The 18,382-nt window shown below is 42.0% G+C and overlaps 1 protein-coding gene across 1 annotated transcript in view; it reads left to right on the forward strand.

Moving 5' to 3' along the window:
* The window catches only part of FIG4 (FIG4 phosphoinositide 5-phosphatase), a 65,533-nt gene extending 50,124 nt beyond the window's left edge, over nt 1-15,409 (forward strand). Inside the window, exons 20-23 of the mRNA XM_035109255.2 lie at nt 469-664; nt 7,985-8,067; nt 9,573-9,659; nt 12,728-15,409. Of these exons, the coding sequence (XP_034965146.1) occupies nt 469-664; nt 7,985-8,067; nt 9,573-9,659; nt 12,728-12,905 (544 nt within the window). The 3' untranslated portion in view covers nt 12,906-15,409. The remainder of the gene's footprint in view (nt 1-468; nt 665-7,984; nt 8,068-9,572; nt 9,660-12,727) is intronic.
* The last annotated feature ends 2,973 nt before the right edge of the window (nt 15,410-18,382 follow it).

The following is an 18,382-nucleotide window of genomic DNA, read 5'->3' on the forward strand; positions in this document are numbered from 1 at the left end:
TTCAAAGCAGCATTGTGATAAGACTGAGAGTTGGTAGAGACACAATGCTCCTAGTCTCTCTATCTGTGCTTATGACAAAGGTGGGCTGCAGGGCTGCATGTTTTGAAAGGTCACCCCCTTCCCTTCAGACCCCCTCCTCTCTTTTAAAAAAATATTCTAATGGCCTTAACCAAGACCTGGATATATTGTTTTCTGTTAGGGTCAGTGATGATGGCAACATTTGCACTCATAATGCTTAACTGTTGCTAAGGATGGGGAGGCAGAAATTGCTGAAGGGAGGAGGGAACACTTGATCTTGCATCCCATTCCCGATCTCTTAAAGAAACCATTTGGACTTTCATACATGAAAAAAGAAGAGGCTTTCTCTCTCCTTTCCCTTTCCCTTCTGTCTCTTGAAGGGAATGGTGATAAAATTGAACTGCCTCTTTCTTGAGATATCATTGTGTAATAAATTCCGATTTTGTTTAGGAACAAGAGCAATAGAGAAGAAACGGTGCTTCAGCGCAAAACGGCTGCTAGTGCTCCACCGCCACCCAGCGAGGAGGCCGTGTCTAGCAGTTCTGAGGATGATTCTGGAACTGATAAAGAAGATGAGGGGGCTGCATCTCAGCGTTCAACGCCAGTGAAAATTACAGATACGGGAGATAATACCAAAACAACAGAAGTAAGGAAGTGTGCTAACCCGCAAAGGGACACTATTAGCACATCTCTTTCTTTACAGTATATTTGTTTTGGTGTTGTGTTTGATTTGTGTTTAAGGCTTACTAAAATGAACATCTCTCTTTACATGTTAGGGGCTTTCCTCACTCAGCAGTAAGAGAAGGTACTATATACTTTTAAAAAGAAGACACTTAAAAAAACACCTGTAAAACAATATGTGGAAGTTTGGAGGCAGATGTAGTTCTTAAAGCAATTTAAAACTTCTCTCTTCAACTCTTTTTTTAAGGGAGCAAGGTAATATATTAGTTTTAAAGCTGAGTTATAGTGTTGATTTGTATTAGTTGTTTAAATTAAACAAGGTAATTCAGCTAGGAGTGAAAAATGTGTTAATAGAGGTTTGGCTTAATATAGAAATATAGCTTAATAGAGCTCTTTCAAATACGAACACTAATCTTGCCAGATGACACTCCTGTGCAGACTTCAGTACCATTATAATACTTCAGTATCTGGGGATGTTAATGAAGATCTGTAAAAACAATAACACAAAACAGATTAGCAATTTTATAGCAGCAGAATCTGGATTTTAAATACAGTATTGCACAAGGGAATGAACACAGCATGTAACTGATAGGAAGAACGCAGATGATGATGCCACTTGCTTTGCTGTGACATTTGTGGGGAAGACCATGGCTCCAGCCAGTTTTCCTGCATGATCATTGCTTGAATTTAATTTTCTTGTTTTTAGATAAATATACTGTAGTTTGGAGCATTTTCATGAATTTGGAGGGTCATAGGCTGGCCGAAACCATTTGTTTCCCCAAGCAGGTACACGGCACTATATCTTGTAATCCTGCTCATGATGCTAGGTTTCGCTCTCTCATATTGTGAGCTAAGCATAATTAGATCTGTCCCCCAGAATCCTTTACAGTGGAGGTGGCTAAGCCACAACCTATGGGGCATAAACAACCCTCTAAACCAGGCATCCCCAAACTTCAGCCCTCCAGATGTTTTGGACTACAATTCCCATCATCCCTGACCTCTGTTCCTGTTAGTTAGGGATCATGGGAATTGTAGGCCAAAACATCTGGAGGGCCGCAGTTTGGAGATGCCTGCTCTAAACAGTTTTTGTGGCCTCCCAAGCCTTCCTTCAAATTTGTCATATAAATGAAATAAAGAAAAATAGTTTAATTTATTGAACGGATATGTGGGTAATGCCAGGAGCCAAGATGCCAGAAGGCTTTTGTGGTCACGCAATGCCCTTTCAGGGTGTGGGCAGGATTAATTAGGAAGAAGCAATCCTTCAGGACCCAAGGCATTTTGGGTTTAATGGGTAATCATAGTAGAGGAATTTAACAGTCTGAATCCTTTCTAACCCACTGAATGGAACATTATACTCCATTTGGAGATTTAGCGCAAGGAAGTCTGATTGAATTTAATTTGCTGGATCTTAATTTGACCTAATGCTACAGTCATACGCACATTGACGGAGAATACGTTCAGTGAGTTGAGTGGGTTTTATAAAGACTTTGCCAAGAGCAAAATGCTGCTTGCACAATAGGCTTTTCCTCCTTTTTCTTTTCTGATGTATCACCCTAAAAAAACTTTCCTGAAGGTCAGGGAAGAAAGAAAGACATGGGATGTGGTGGTGGGAATGTGATAGGAGGAGGGGGCAGGAGAACCCGTTCGCTCTTCTATTCATGTGAAATTTGTCTACAATCTCTTGTGACTAGAGTAAACTTGGTTAATGAGATCATCCTTGCAGTCTATGAAAGTAAACGGCTTCGCTCATCATAGCCTTGAATAAAGTTTAATTACTGTGTCTAATGATAGTGAAACAAAATTACTATTATTACTTTTCTAAGAATGACTTACTTATGGATATTATTTTCCAAATCTTTTGGTATGCCTGTAAGAAGGAGCTTATTATCTAAAGTCAATCAGTTGCCAGGTATGCTTTTCCTTCATTGCCATGTGTTGTTTCTGTGATAATAAGCAATATTTGACACAGAGGCCTAAGCAACCAGTCAGAGAACTAATGTCCAGTGGCTTGTGTTCATTTTGGGGATATACTTGGGGGGGGGGGCAGCAGGCCTCATTGCTCCTCTACAAACCTTATTAGAGGCACTTTCAGGAGAGGCTTAGTTTGTGGTGTTGATGTGACTGCTCAGAAACATGAGTCCTAACATGACTGGACAAGCGCTAGAGTGGCTCTAGAGTTCAAGGCTCTCAAACTTTACCTTTTATATTCCTGGTTTCTCTGTTGTGTTGGCTTGGCAGTGATATAATTCATCTCTTTGCAATCAGCCTGTCAAATGAAGGAAAATAGTTGTCTAATGTTGATATTTCCATGTGATAGCAATGCACTTTGGCAATCAGCCTTGAACAGAATATTGCCACTTCCACATAGCTGAATATGCTGAAAAACTGGTTTAAATTGCATTATTTTAACCAGTAGGTTCTTAAAAGTTGCAGGAATTGAAGCTGTATCAAGGTCGTACTTTGTAATGCTGGCTTCATTAAAGTAGAAATCAATTAAATTAACTTCTTGCTGTTCACAAAAATTAAGAAATAACACTGTAGTCTAAATTATCTTTGTTCTCAATGTACAAAACATTGTTTGTGTTAACCAGACCCCTGATGAAGAGTTCTTAGTAAAATATAAATTAAATAAATAAAGGATTGTCCTTTATACCCACATCTTGCATGATGTGCTCCAGATACTCAAAAGAAGCTCTTTTCAGGTGTTTACAAATTCCCAGTTGTAATCATATAAGAGAGGAGAGTGGGGTCACACATGTTTACCCCAGCCCATTCATTGTGTCCCACATTGTCCCTTCCCCAAGATTATCCATGGGATGAGGACATGTCTGCCGTGGGACAACCTGCGGCACATACATTTGCCATCCACATAACTTGAAATCCTGACTGCTCAGGGACTCACTAGTCATCTTACTAGATGTTTAATATACATCTTATTTTGAGAAGTACCAAATTAAGTACCTTTAGATATTTTAGTGTTTTTATAAGGAGGGTTGGATGTAAAGAGTGCTGTACATATGAGACACGCTTCTTCTGCATGCATGGGACCCAAAAGTATATCCAGCCCTCTGGAGCCAGTTTTGGGGTGGTGGCAACACTACTCCCTGCTATTTTCAGGTAATTTAGTGGGATGTATGGGAGGAAATTTTATAGTAAAAAAAGCTATTTGATTGGATCCAAATAGGTTTTTGATTATAGAATTTCATGGCATCCTGAGAGTTAGACCATCCATTGTCTGTATTTTTCATCTGTTGTTTTGGTTGATGTCTTGGCATGATTTTTAACCTTTTCTCTACCCACTTAAGCACCTGGTTTTCTGACAGCATGGCATTAAATTGCCTTGATCAGTTACTTAGCTAGCTCACCGTCCTTCCTTCACACATTTCAACAACGGGGATGGGGTGGGGGTGGAATGAGTCACAGGGAATTTACGGGAAAATAAAGGAGGCACTGTGAGATAACAAAAATTGTTCCTGTAATTTAAAAGAAAAAAATGGATGGCAAGGTTAAATTAAAGTATGAAGTAACTTTGACACATCTGCTATTGAGGTCTAATGTAGCACTGCAGCTAATTTATACTTGTTTAATTTCATAAATGTGCAATTCATTTTGCAGTGTAATAAAATTATCAGGAACCTGAAAAGAAATGACAATATGCTTTTGTATAATGTGCCCCCCAAAACATCTAAATATACATGGCGATGATAGTATTGTGAAGGCTTTATTTAATGTTTTGCTTCCTAAAAGGAATGTGGAAAATTTAACATGAGTCCAGACTATGCAGTAAATCTATACACATTTTAAGTTCAGAATCCTCAAAATTTTCATGCAACTGCCATTCTGTGTGATAGCACAATATTTTTTGTGCATTGCACAGTTTTGCAAGTGGGACCTAAAACAAAATGTTGCAGGATGGAGAACCACTCTTTAGAGATTCAGGTAACCTGAGTTCAAGTAGTGTGAGCAAAGAGAGAGCGCCAAAAAGATCTCTCCAAACAGAGTGACTAGGCATTAAAATAGCAAATGCAATTCAGTGTGATCAAGGGTAAGGTGATGCACATGGAGGCAAAGAATTCTAACTTTATATAAAAGCTAATGAGGTCTAAACTGGCCATGACTGACATGGAATGAGATCTTGGGATCATGGCGGATAGCTGAATGAAAATGTCTATCTAGAGCAGGGGTTCCCAACAAAATTTTCTCGAGGACCCCTCATCGAGCCGCTATTGTGACAAGGACCCCCATTAATTCCTAATCCTAAAATTAAAAAGTGAGAGCCAAATTAAGAGTCTTTTTTATACGTTTTTTTTACAGTTACAACAGAGTACTCCATCAGTATACAGTTAGTTTTAATTTTCAGTTCTTAATGAGATGAGTTAAATCTGAAATATTAGGTTCCAAACTTGAAACTTTCACTCTGAAATCTGACTGCAAATCTCTACCTGCCTACTAGTCAGCAGAAAATAACTTTTGGCTCCATTAGCACCTTTTTATTAAACAATTATGGCTGAGTGAAACATATCCAGCGCCGTGGTACGAAGATCCCTCCGGCGCCCCCCCCCCCAAAAAAAAATTCCCAAGAATTGACAACCTTTTTTAGGCAGGGGACCCCAAAGTTGTTGACCATTTTTAGGAAAGGTTCCCCAGAGAAGAAGCTGACAAGAAGCAGCAGGTGGAAATTAGCAAATGCTAAGGAAAGAAGGGGTGAAAGAGAGAGGGAGGGAGGGAGGGAGGGAGGAAGGAAGGAGTCAGAGAAAGAAAGAGAGGGAGGGAGGGAGAGCCGCACACAGCGTCCAAGCAGCTCTTGCTTTTCTTGCTGGTACAGCGAGCTGGGAGAAGGGACGGACTGACAGGAGCTCCCGTCCACCACCACCCCTCCCAGCTCGCAGCAAAGCAAGCGGAGCAGGCTTGGTAACTGGCAGCAGGGGGGAATGGGGCATCCCAAAAGTGCTCCTCCTGCCTTCCGTGCCTGCGTTCCAACGGAAGGCAGGCAGGGAAGGCAGGCGGCTCAGCCCCGGAGAGGCTGTTGCTTTTGCAAGCAGAGCTACAGCCTCTTCGGGGCTAGAGCGCCTGCGTTCCGTGGGCTCCTCTAAAGCAATTACTTCGCTTGCTTTAAGGAGAGCCAACAGAAGGCAGGCAGGCGGCTCAGCCCGGGAGAGGCTGTTGCTTTTGCAAGCAAGGTGACAGCCTCTTCGGGGCTAGAGAGCCTGCATTCCATGGGCTTCTCCCACCCAGTCACCCCTCTGTGCAAAGGGGGCTGATTTGTAAGGCGCCCACACTGCTCCCTCACTGACAGAGGGGGTAAGACCACCACCCCAAAAAACAGTGCCCCCCTCTCTCTCTGGGGGTGGGGGTGGGCAATGGAATGGGGTGGGGGAGGGGAAGGCGCAGCTGCCGAGGTGAAGAGGCGACCTCGCGCCTGCTTAAAAGCCTCCCACCGGGTCCTGAATTGAGGGAGCAGGGGCGCCCAGCAGCGATTCCGCCACCCTCCGCCGACTTGGGAGTCTCATTGGGTCTCCTCGGAGGAGGCGGAGCCACGCCAAAAACTCCACAGAACAGCGTCTGGTGCTGCTGGCCACAGGCAGGGAGAGGGCGGGAAGGAGGCAGGCGAGCTCTGGGGCTTTTGGCGTGGCGCCTCCTCCTCTGAGGAGACCCAAGGAGACTCCCGAGTCGACGGAGCGGATTGCTAGGGGCGCCACGCCGCGGCAGCAGTGCGTGGCGCTCCCGCTGCGCGCGCGCCGCTCAGTACGCGCATCTTGGGGAGGTGATCTTGCGGACCCCTCTGGCATAGCTCGCGGACCCCTGGGGGTCCGCGGACCACTTGTTGGGAACCACTGATCTAGAGTACAGCAGCTGTGGAAAATGCAGTTCTAGTGTTGGGCATCATTAGAAAACGAATTGAAAATAAAATTAGCAAATTCATAATGGTTTTTTTAAAAAAATATTGTTTGGCTGTTTTGTTTGCTGGCTGCTTTGTGAGGAAGGCCTTTATATAAATCCATGGTGCAATCCCATTTCAAATACTGTGCATCTCAAAGAGAGCATTGTAAAGCTGTAAAAGCTTCAGAAAAAAAGCCACCAGAATGACTGAGGGGCAACTCCTATGAGAGAAAAGATTATAACATTTTGGGCTTTTTTTTTGTTTAGGGAAAAGGCAAGTAAAGGGGAACATGATAGAGATGTATAAAACTGATGCATGGTGTGGTGAAAGTGGACAGAAGTTTTTCTTTCCCTCTTATAATGCTGGAACATGTGATCAACCAATGCAGTTGAATGTTAGAAGATTCAGAAGGAAGTACTTCTTCACACTTAAACTATGGAATTCACTACAAGAAGATAGTAATGGCCACTAATAGTCATTACCACCAGCCAGTGGCTCTGCTCATATTACCAATGGCTATTAGCCATGATGGCTGTGTACTATCTCCAGTATCTGACAAAGTACCGTATACCTCTGAATGCCAGTTACTGGGAATCACAAGTGGGGAGAGTTCTATTGCATTCATGTCCTCTTGTGGGTTTCAGTAGAAATCGGGTTGAACACCATGAGAACAGGATGCTGCATTAGATATAGTGAGGTACCAAGATGGAAATGCTTCTAGACTTGATGAAAATGGAGATGGAAAAGCTACTAGACTTGATGGAAATGGCTAAGCTAACCTATAGAATAAGGGATCAGGGGGACGTGAAATTCCACAGAGAATGGAGTAAGTTTGTTGACTACGCAAGGAAAAACTATAATGGAATGAAAACGTTGGCGGTAACGAGTTAAATCCCTCATTGTTAATTATTAAGGACAGTTGAAATACGCGAGAAGGGAGAACTAATATACCTGCGGGTGGGGTGGGGGGAAGTCCGAGCTGGGGGACAGCTATGTATTGTTTGGATTAACATTTACTGTATAAGTTGTTGAAAATGGAAAATTAATAAAAATTTACTGGTTAAAAAAAAAACAAGATGGAAATGCTTCAGTAGGACACAAAATTGGCAAGTAAAATTTTCTCGCTGCTTGTGCAATTCCCTGTTAGTGGAATAATTCTGTTTAATACTGGATACGTAGCTCTCAGCTCTATCATGAAGTAGCAGTTGTTTACTTCGGGAAAACTGAAAAAATGTTGCTCTTGAGTATTGTCTTTTTATTCATTCTTTATTTATTTATTTTTGCTATCCTTTTATTTTATTTGTCTGGAAGCCACCTTGCATTTGTAAGAGGCAGGTATAAATGTTTAAATAAATTTTAAACCCAAGATTTATTCTCACTAATATTTCTCTTGTTTTGCTGCAGAATGTAGTACAGCCTATAAAAGATATGTATGGGATTAACCTCTCAGAATCTCCTTCTGAAGATGATCTTGGCATATACACAAGGTAACGTGTTTCTGATGATCTCACTGATGCTAGCAGGGAACGATTTTTTAAAAAGTGAATAGTAAAAGTGTATGTTCCAGGAAAAAATTAAGCACATTTTAAATTCCACTTGTTTCATTGGGAATGTTCACGATGTATTGAAAGGCAAAAGACCTTTAAAGGTCCTTATCTTTTGCCTGAATTGTGCTCCTGGTCTACCTCCAGGTGGCATACAAGATTTCCCTCTGCTCCCAAGTTTATCTTCAAACAATACTGTGAGTTAGGTTAGGCTGAGAGATTGTGACTAGCCCATGGTCAGCTTCATGGAGAATTGAACCCAGATCTGCCCTATTAGCTTAGTTGTAGAGCATCTGCTTTGCATTCCAGGTTCAACATCTGGTATCTCTAGGTAGGACAGTGGGTGATCCTGACTGAAACCCCTGCCAGTCAATGTAGACAATATTGAGCTACACGAACCAATGGTCTGCCTTGGTATAAAGCAGCTTCCTATGATTCTGTCCAACACTGGCTCTAGGGAATCTGGGATAGCACACTCGGTAGAGCATGAGGCTCTTAATCTCAAGGTCATGGGTTCGAGCCTCACATAGAATCATAAAATTGTAGACTTGGAAGGGACCCCACAGAACATCTAATCCAACCCCCTGCAATGCAGGAATCTCAGCTAAAGCATCCATGACAGATGGCTATCCAACTTCTGCTTAAATAGTTCCAAGGAGGGAGGGAGATGGTTCCATTGTTGAACAGCAAAAGATTCCTGCATTGCATAGGGGTGGACAAGACTAGACTGAAACTAAAGCCTGGGAGGTGATGCAGGGATCCACTACCAACTTTTGTTCATCCTCTTCTGTCTTTCCTTATCTTACTACTACAGTGCAGGCCTCAGTGGCTTCTTTGGAGTCTATAATAATCCATGGAAAGGCGGGGGATGGTGCCTCTACCAGCTCTTGTGCCCTTTTGCTAACTCTGCAATTGTATTTTTATGTAAAAATATAGTCTCTCTATATCTAAGAAGCATCGTATTACACAAGATCAGTGAAAATAGCAATTTGTTAAAAAATATCCAGCCTGTGTCAGGGTTTGCTACTTACGTACTGTTGCAACAAGTCTTGCACTCACTGCACAAACACCTGCTGAGTGAAGTTAAAGGAATCACATAGGTTTGCGCCATGTGCAAAGTGCCAGCTGAACCGAGCTTCTCAGTAACACACTATAACTAAAATTGATTAGGCTTTTAGTGAGATTCATAACAAAAAGAAGCCTTGAAGGGTCTCCAAAGTACCTAGATCAAAGTGGATATTTTTTTTAAAAAGTTCAGAGCTGCTGCATTACTCACCCACAATATTAGTGTCAGGAAAAAAGGGTGGTGTATGTTCCAGCTGCCCTTTATGGAACTTGATGTCCCTTACTTCAAACTGTATGACTCCAATATAGCTGCAAAAGACATGTTATTTTCCTTGTTTCAGAAAGTTCTTTTTCCATTGTGATTTTTCTGCCTCTATTCATAGGTTTGTTCAATTGGGGCACAGTCAACACAAGCACGACAAGAGTCACCAACTTCTTTGTTGTAAGCACTTAGATGGGGTTATAAACTTGTAAGTACTTGCTGCTCATGCTCTTTCAATGCCCCCTTTTTCAAATCCCCTTCCCTCTCTCTCTCTCTCTCTCTCTCTCTCTCTCTCTCTCTCACTCACTCACACACACACAGTTCACAGTGGTGTTTGTATATTTTAGCTAGGCTTTGTATTTTCAGAGACTGCTTTATATGCATTATATAAGACAAGTGGTAAAATCAAAGTGGTATGTAAGAAAAATAGGACATTGGCTTAGGGCAGGCATAGGCAAACTCTGCCCTCCAGATGTTTTGGGACTACAACTCCCATCATCCCTGACCACTGGTCCTCTTAGCTAGGGATGATGGGAGTTGTAGTCCCAAAACATCTGGAGGGCCGAGTTTGCCTATGCCTGGCTTAGGGGGAAAACAATAACCATAATTTACAGTTCTTCACTGGCATATGCAGTACACAGAGGCTTCTTTGCAGACACTTTGGTTCTTACGTTACGGTTATTTACTTATATTGTTCCATCAGTGTGAATGGTGCTTTACAGCATACAGGGGGATAGTTCCCTGCCCCAAAGAGCTTACAATCTAAAGTTAGTACAAGGGAAACAACAGAGGAAGGCAGTGTGCTGGGGATTTTCATATTTGAGCTTAGTTACAGACTCAGTTACAGTAGGGCATGGGAACTAGGGCTAAAAGTGCCATGGAAAAGGTGGGTTTTGAGGGTGGGTTAGAAGGGTGTAAGAGATGGGATTATCCAGATGATCTGGGAGGCATTTATTAGCATACAGAACAGCAAAGGATAAAGGGAAGCGTCTTTACAAAAACAGGAAAGGTCACAGACAAGGATTTATTGAGATAAAAGCAGAGAGATCAAAAAAGGACAAGGCCATCGGGGATTTGAAAGCAAGAACAAGGTGCTCTAGGTGGATGTGGGAGTGGATAGAAACCCACTGTAGAGATTTAAGTGACAAGACAGGTAAATGTTTTTCACAGCAGAGTGCTAGATAGCTGTGAGATAACAGAAGACCAGAGAGACGGTTATGCTAAAGCAGGCATCCCCAAACTTCGGCCCTCCAGATGTTTTGGACTACAATTCCCATCTTCCCTGACCACTGGTCCTGTTAGCTAGGGATCATGGGAGTTGTAGGCCAAAACATCTGGAGGGCCACAGTTTGGGATGCCTGTGCTAAAGGAACAGAGAGGAAGGGCTGTATTTTCACAATCATATTGTAAAAGAAGTGACACAACTTAAAAATGGCCTGAGCATTGGCAACACATGAGAGAAAGGAGTAAAATATAAAGGCATGGGCTAATAACCAGGGTGGGTAATAAACTTCTACATTCATAAGGAAAGTTGAAGAGGAGAGGGAAGTATGGGAGGAAAGATGAGAAATATCAGAGATGCAGTTTGAAAAGCTGGACTGGAGTGAGGCAAACAGTTCAGAGATAAAAGAGAGTGGGGTATCGTCTACATACAGATGGTACTAAATGCCTTTGGATTTGATAATCTCACCTAGGGACATTAAATGTATAGAAAGCAAATCAGAGGGCTAAGAACAGATTCTTGAGGTACCTTGGCATGCGCCCCATCTGCACTATAGATTTAAGCCAGTGTCATACCAATTTAAACATTCATGGCTTTCCCAAAAAAAATCCTGGGAACTGTAGTTTGTTAACGGTGCTGAAGAAGAGGAAGAAGAGTTTGGATTTGATATCCCGCTTTATCACTATCCAAAGGAGTCTCAAAGTGGCTAACATTCTCCTTTCCCTTCCTCCCCCACAACAAACACTCTGTGAGGTGAGTGAGGCTGAGAGACTTCAGAGAAGTGTGACTAGCCCAGGGTCACCCAGCAGCTACATGTGGAGGAGCGGAGACGCAAACCCGGTTCCCCAGATTACGAGTCTACCGCTCTTAACCACTACACCACACAGCTGAGAGTTATTAGTAGACCCCTATTCCCTTCACAGAGCTGCAGTTCCCAGAATTCCTTGGAAAGAGGAATTGACTGTTAAACCACTCCAATAACTGAGTTTCCTCCTATGGAAACATTGAAATAATGATTTGGTAGAAGTGTCAGCTGAGGACAGAATCATGGAGTTTCAGAGCATGAAGGCAGTTATGCAGGAGTGGGAGCACCTTTGTCAAAGGTGGTGGGAGGGCCAAGGAGAATGACATCTTTTACATTAATGTAAAAAATTCCAGTGCAAATTTGTTGTTGTGCAGGCTGATCAATATTCATTGGATCCAGAATGTTTAATAGATAATGGTTTTTAAATATGTACAGAATCTCCATCAACCATAGCTAAAGTATCTCCATTAGAGATACAGTTTGCCACCTTATTTATTTTAGAAAACTGTCACAACAATGCTTCCCCTTTCTTCACCATCCGTTCAAGGGAGAGAAAATCTATCTATGGAAGTTAGAAGTTATAAAGCTTTGTGATTCTTAGAAAGAAAAGACTTCTCAGATTGAAACCTAGTGACAGACAGGTGAGTGGGCAGACGAGTGTTGCTGTTGGCGAGGCATGTGATTGTCAGTGGCGGTCAGGCAGGTGAGCAAGTGTCAGCAATCCCCCCCCAAAGAAGCTCAACAACACTAGGCAAATCTTCCCCCCCAAAAGCCTAACAACTCTGGGCAATTTCACCCCATTCTCTTAATTTGGAGTCCCCCAAAATAGGGATTGTGTTATACACGGAGAAATACGGTACAGATGATGACAGATTAATAATAAAACAGAACATGGGCTGTATTTTTTATTGGCAAAAGGTGACTCTTCATTCTGCTTAGATGCAGCACATTGTTGCTAAGATACCAACTATTTAAACACTCAACAATGTTTTGCAATAAAACAGTCTACCTGCAGTTTAAAATATATTGTATTTTATAAGTGCTCATTACTAGAAATACTAGTAGAAATTATCGCATTTCAGGATTTTTCACTCCCTTGTATCATCAACTTAACTTACCTACTAATGCAAAATGGCATGGAATCCTTTGAGCCTACAATGGTGATGTATATAGAATTCATGCCTAACCTCCTCTTTTATGGTTTCTTTTATGGTTTCTCTGTAGTTTAATGCTAATTTACTTTTCACAGAACACACATCTCTGCTTTCTCCCAAGACAACATTTATGAAGTCCAGCCTCCTAAAGTAGAAAGAAAATCTATTGAGATATTTCATGCTCACATCCAGGCTGGCAAAGGCATCATGCAGCCATTGGGAAAAGAAGACATCCTCCTGTATCGAGAATACATTAGAAACAGATACATGTGAAGAACAACTGTTTTTGAGTCCTCTGACAGCCTGAATCACTGAGTCACAGTGGAAAAGTAGATATCTCTATTATGTGCTTCCCTCCACCATACGTCAGATGGTTCATAGCCTATCATGACTTTTTTGTTGTTGGTAATTAAGTTAGAAAACAGATACAAATATCCTCTCTTTAGAAACTAGAGAGAGTGCATATTGATAAGACTTGTGAACTGTTCAGATTAATTATGTTCTCTTTAGTTATCTTGGGCAAATTCCTTGGGCACTTAAGTATATATATAGGCACTTACAATACATATAGCCAGCGGGGAGCAGTTGAGAATGCTTTTCACAATTATGGAGTTCCTTGTGTTTGTCTAAGTCAAGGTGAGTGAACATGGTGTCCTCAATATACTTTTGGACTCCAGCTCCCATCATCTCCAGACAGAATGGCCAATGGTCTGGGATTACAAGAGTTGTAGTTCCAAAACACCTGAACGACATCATGTTGTCTACCCCTGGTCTAAGCAGTATTTATTATGTGACTGCAAATAGGATGTGTTTGTAGTCAGACTGCTCTAAAAGAAAAATAAGATATAAGACACATCCATCCAAGATGCTTGCAGGATGTTATCTGACGGTAGTATTATATCTGTCTACTTTATCGATAGCAGGAAGTGAAAACGTGCCAACAAGTTAAGTAATCACACTGGGAATTGAAATGGCACTTGGCTCTTGTTCCACCCTTCTCTCTTGAGATGTTGGCAGAGTCCCAGCAGCATCTCTGGAAACTTTATTGTGTGCTGCAAAGTAATTTCTAAAACTTCCCAGATCAGAGCTGAGTGTCATTAAAATTTTATTTGATAAAGTAGTGATGTGTTTGGCAATTAGGTAATAGAGATGAGAACTCGCCGTGGCTTGAGGCATGGAGCATTGCACTGATGTGCCTAGCTGCATATGGAAGGATTATTATTCTGGAACACTAGTATGCTCTCATAAGCTTCTGTAAATTTATATGAAAACTGGATTTCTATTGGATTCAGAAAAAAAATGGCTTCCTATTGTTTGATTAGTGAGAAACTCATGCCCCATTCCTAATAAGTATCCTTTTCTTTGGCACATAATAAACATTGAAGTTGTGTTGTCTCTTTGTTTATAGGTGTCTTGCTTTGATATTGAGCAGTCACATTCCACTCTAAAGTCCAGTCAGTTTGATTCCTGCAAACAGCTATTTACACCTGAGAATGCCCTTTCTGTCAGATCTTTTTTTGCTACCTAGATCCTTCATTGCGACAAGAATGAGCTTCTCTTTAAAAGGTAATTCTAGAAGAAAAGATGAGCTGTGGAGCCAAGTATTTCATGCAGAGGCACTTAGACAGCCCCCTCAAGAAGGGAAGTTGGGGGAGTCACTTGCACATGTAGGTGAATTAAGAAGCCCCCCCCCCCTTATTTTCCTTCAAACATTATTTTATCATGCAGCCAGCAGGCCTAGGCTTTTGGCTGGTAGCCAGCTGCCTCATGTCAGGTAATGGCCAAGTCATTTGCCAAATGCCCATTGACAAATAATCAGCAAGTCTGGCTAACAGTCACATGCTTGGTGGGAAGCAGCTGGCACACACTGACTTGCCAGTGTGTGTGATTATCTACTTTACATGCATTCTATATTCCACTATCACCCTGAGTAATTCCATTTAAAATATTACTTCTGCAAGCTGTGTATCTTTTCTGTAAGTATAAAGCAGCGTTTTACATTAAAAATGCCAGCATTAGATCAAACATTTGCTCTGTAAAGAGCAAGAAACAATAATTATTTTTAAGGAGCACACATCATCTGATGAATTCCTATCTAAGGTCGCAATTCCACTTTGCCATTGCATCTAGTTTTAGTAGACTTAAGACAGATTCCATTTGTATAGGAGTGATTATTAATGAATGGGAAAAGATCTATATGCAATTAATCTTTTTCTACACTTCATACTTGCTGTAACATAATATGCTAATGTTGCTCTTTCTATATTGGTATGCCGTTAAAAGTTTATTTATAAAAATCATGTATGTATTTCACTTCTACAGGTAGCTAGCTACCTTGGTTTTTTCCCCTTAAAATTAAATATTTGTACCTATGGATAATTTGGTTGATTTGCCAGACCAAGAAAAATAAACAGGAACAGGTTGCAAATTGCTTGTAAAAAGACAACTGAAGTGTGTGTTCTTTCATTGGAAAGATAAGTGGTTTTTCATACTTATTTTTGCACCAGAAAATTTTTCCACAGTGCAGTGATGCTATGTTTCTAAAGTATCATTTTGCTTAGGTTAAGGTTTTAGAGATACTTGAAATCAGTAACTTTCACAAGATAGTCCCATCTCTTCAGGGCTTCTCTCTCCTTTTTGGTAAAACAGAGAGTATTTCCCACCCCCATTCTGTATGCCAGCATTTCCCTCTCATAAAAAATAATGTGAAACCCATTGGCATGGGCCACATCGTCATAATGGCTCCAGGGAAAGAATCCCTGATATCTACTCATTTTTTTTTTTTGTAATTATAAAGTAAGCCTCTTTTCCTTACACCATGGCCTTTTCCAAAGCTGTTAACCATAGGTTCCTGGTTCTTATGTGATGTGAAACTATACTTAAGGGCAGACTTCCTAATTTGCTCTCCCATCTTGGGGGTTGAGAACCTGTGCCCCTCCTGATGTTCTTGAATTCCCATTTATCATTGGCCATGCTGGCTGGGGCTGATTGAAGCTGCTGTCCAATAACTTCTGGAGAACCACCAATTCTTCACCTCTATCCTACTTCTACAAAGAGAGAAGTGAAGAGGCTCTGTGCACAGCCAAAAGGCTCCTTAATATGACAGACTGAATACAGCTGCTCCTGCTTCATTTGACCAATTATGCATTTTGGCCACAGCTCAATATCAGTTTCTGCTCCTCTGGTTACAATGACCCCTCATGCCTTTATGTAGTTCACTTGCTTGCTGCACAGGTCATTGCCTGCCTAGAGTATTATCATTTTTCCAGCCCTGGAAGCTGCTATTGAGCTGCAGTTCTGCATAGAGCTATTAGGTTTTGTTTTAGTTTACTAAGCAGCTGCTATTTCCCTGCAGTCATGTGGATTTTCATTGTTCAATACAGCAGTTATTGTAGCTATTGTTCTGTAAATCCCAAGAGGCTCTTGTTACACTCAGTTTACTGTAAATCTATTTTTCTGCCTCTGCCAATGGCTGTATTTTGCTATCCTTCATACTTGGATTATGGGGCCATTGTGGGTTCTTTCTTTCTTTCTTTCTTTCTTTCTTTCTTTCTTTCTTTCTTTCTTTCTTTCTTTCTTTCTAATTATCCCTTCTCCAAACATTAAAAAAAATATTATTATGTTTTGTTACACTTAATTAATGTATTGCCACCTTAATTTGCAAGAACATGTGCCTATAGCAGGGGTCGGCAAACTTTTCCGCCAGCGGGCCGGATCGCCCATGGGAGTGCGTGCAGCCATGCGCATGCACACACCCCCATCACTCTTTCACTGCTGGCTTTTGGAGCCATGACAGGGGGGAGGAGGCACCTGCAGCTTCCTAATGGCTGCATCTCGGAAGTCAGTCCCCATGTGGAGCAACTGACGCATGCATGGGGACTGACCAAGCGGGCGGCAATGGCTTCCTATCCTGCAGCCATTGCCGCCCGCTTGGTCAATCTCTGCGTGGAACTAAACTAGTGCACCGTGCTGGTTGCTCCACATGAGGACTGACTTCTGGGACGCAGCCATGGCTTCCTATTGGCTGCAGGAAGCAGACGTCTCCTCCCCTGCCATGTCTCCGAAAATGGCTTTCCTCTCTGGCTTTCGGAGCCATGGAGGGGGAGGAGGCAGCGTCTGTGACTTCCTATTGGCTGCAGTTTAACTCTGTGTGGGGACTGACTGAGCAGGCGGCAAGGGCCGGGGGTGGTGGTTTAATGACCCCCTCGGGCCGTAGTTTGCCAACCCCTGGCCTATAGTAACAGCTACATTTACAATGCTCTTAAAAACACATCATTATTAAATTTCTATACTACCCTTCATCTGAGGTTCCCTGGGCGGTTTACATTATAACAACACAAAAATACACAGCATAGTAATAAACAGAAACAATAACTCCCACTTATTATTATTATTTATTATTATTATTATTATTATTATTATTATTATTATTATTTTATTATTATATCTTCAGCCTACCCACCACGCCATGTATTAATTAAAGTGGTATGTTCACAAACTGCATTTAAAAGCCTCTCTTGATCATCCTGGCTTGTCCCCCAACCTCTCATCCCTTCTCTGCCACTCTTTGGCCTCTGTTGCCAACAGGTGTCGTGGGTTGGCTGGATGCAGATGAGTGCTGGGAGGCAGCAGCTGGGGGATCCCCAGGGGGAGAAGGCTCAGAGCCAGGGAGTTGGTGGTGGGACAATAAGGAGTGGTCAGAGGGCGGCTGCTGAAGAATCCAGGGAGTCTTCCCCTCCTACTGTGACCAGCTCCTCTGCCCCCGGTCTCCCTAGAACACAGAAATGGAAAGAACAGAGCAGACCCTGGAGAGGAGGAGCCAAAGAGAGTAGTGCAGGCATCCCCAAACTGCGGCCCTCCAGATGTTTTGGCCTACAACTCCCATGATCCCCAGCTAACAGGACCAGTGGTCAGGCATGATGGGAATTGTAGTCCAAAACATCTGGAGGGCCGAAGTTTGGGGATGCCTGGAGTAGTGGGAAGGCGGGGACCTTCAGTCCTCGCAACTGCCTCACAACCTACTGGGAAGAGTTGCTGGGATCACCTGCACTGTTTTGGTGAAGAGTTAACTTCACTGACACTCTGTTTTTCTTTGATTGCTGACCTACGCTTTATTCCGGCTCTTGACAATGGGAGGCTCTGTCCCCCGGCTACATTCTGTAATGTCATGGAGGAGTGGAGCATCCTTGAACTTAGTGTGAAGTAGAATTGGAAGTCTTAGAATCAGAAGCTCCCTGAACTACATTTGGTGCATTAAGCCATGTAAGCATTGCCCTATAGGTCTTCTAGACTGGATGAGTAGTTCTGGAGTATTTCAATGGAATCCATTTTGCCCAGCAGAAATATGTGAAATTCCACTCTGGTATGTGATATGTTTTCCTTAAAAATAACATTAAAACGGATGATAATATAAGAAAAATCATGGTGCACATTGGGTACAAATTCAGAATATACTTTTAATGAGTTGCTATGTCATTATAAAAGGTGTCACTCAAAGACACCAATACATTTCTTGCTTTTATCCTTTCTCCTGTGAAAAAAGTTTCCAATGCGTTTTACAATGTGTTCTAGACTCTTGTATTAGAAGAAACACTTCTTAGTACAGTCTGTACAATTTTATCATAGTTTTCCTATTCCAGTTTTCCACAGTTGTAAATATTTTGTCTCTCCATTTATCATTGAAATCACTGAAGTTTTAGACTATCCCCTGTAACACCTATATCAGCTTTGTGTCTCAAATTCGGGGATGA

This window comes from Zootoca vivipara, chromosome 3 (genome assembly GCF_963506605.1).
Source record: "Zootoca vivipara chromosome 3, rZooViv1.1, whole genome shotgun sequence".
In the NCBI taxonomy this organism is placed as follows: Eukaryota; Metazoa; Chordata; class Lepidosauria; order Squamata; family Lacertidae; genus Zootoca; species Zootoca vivipara.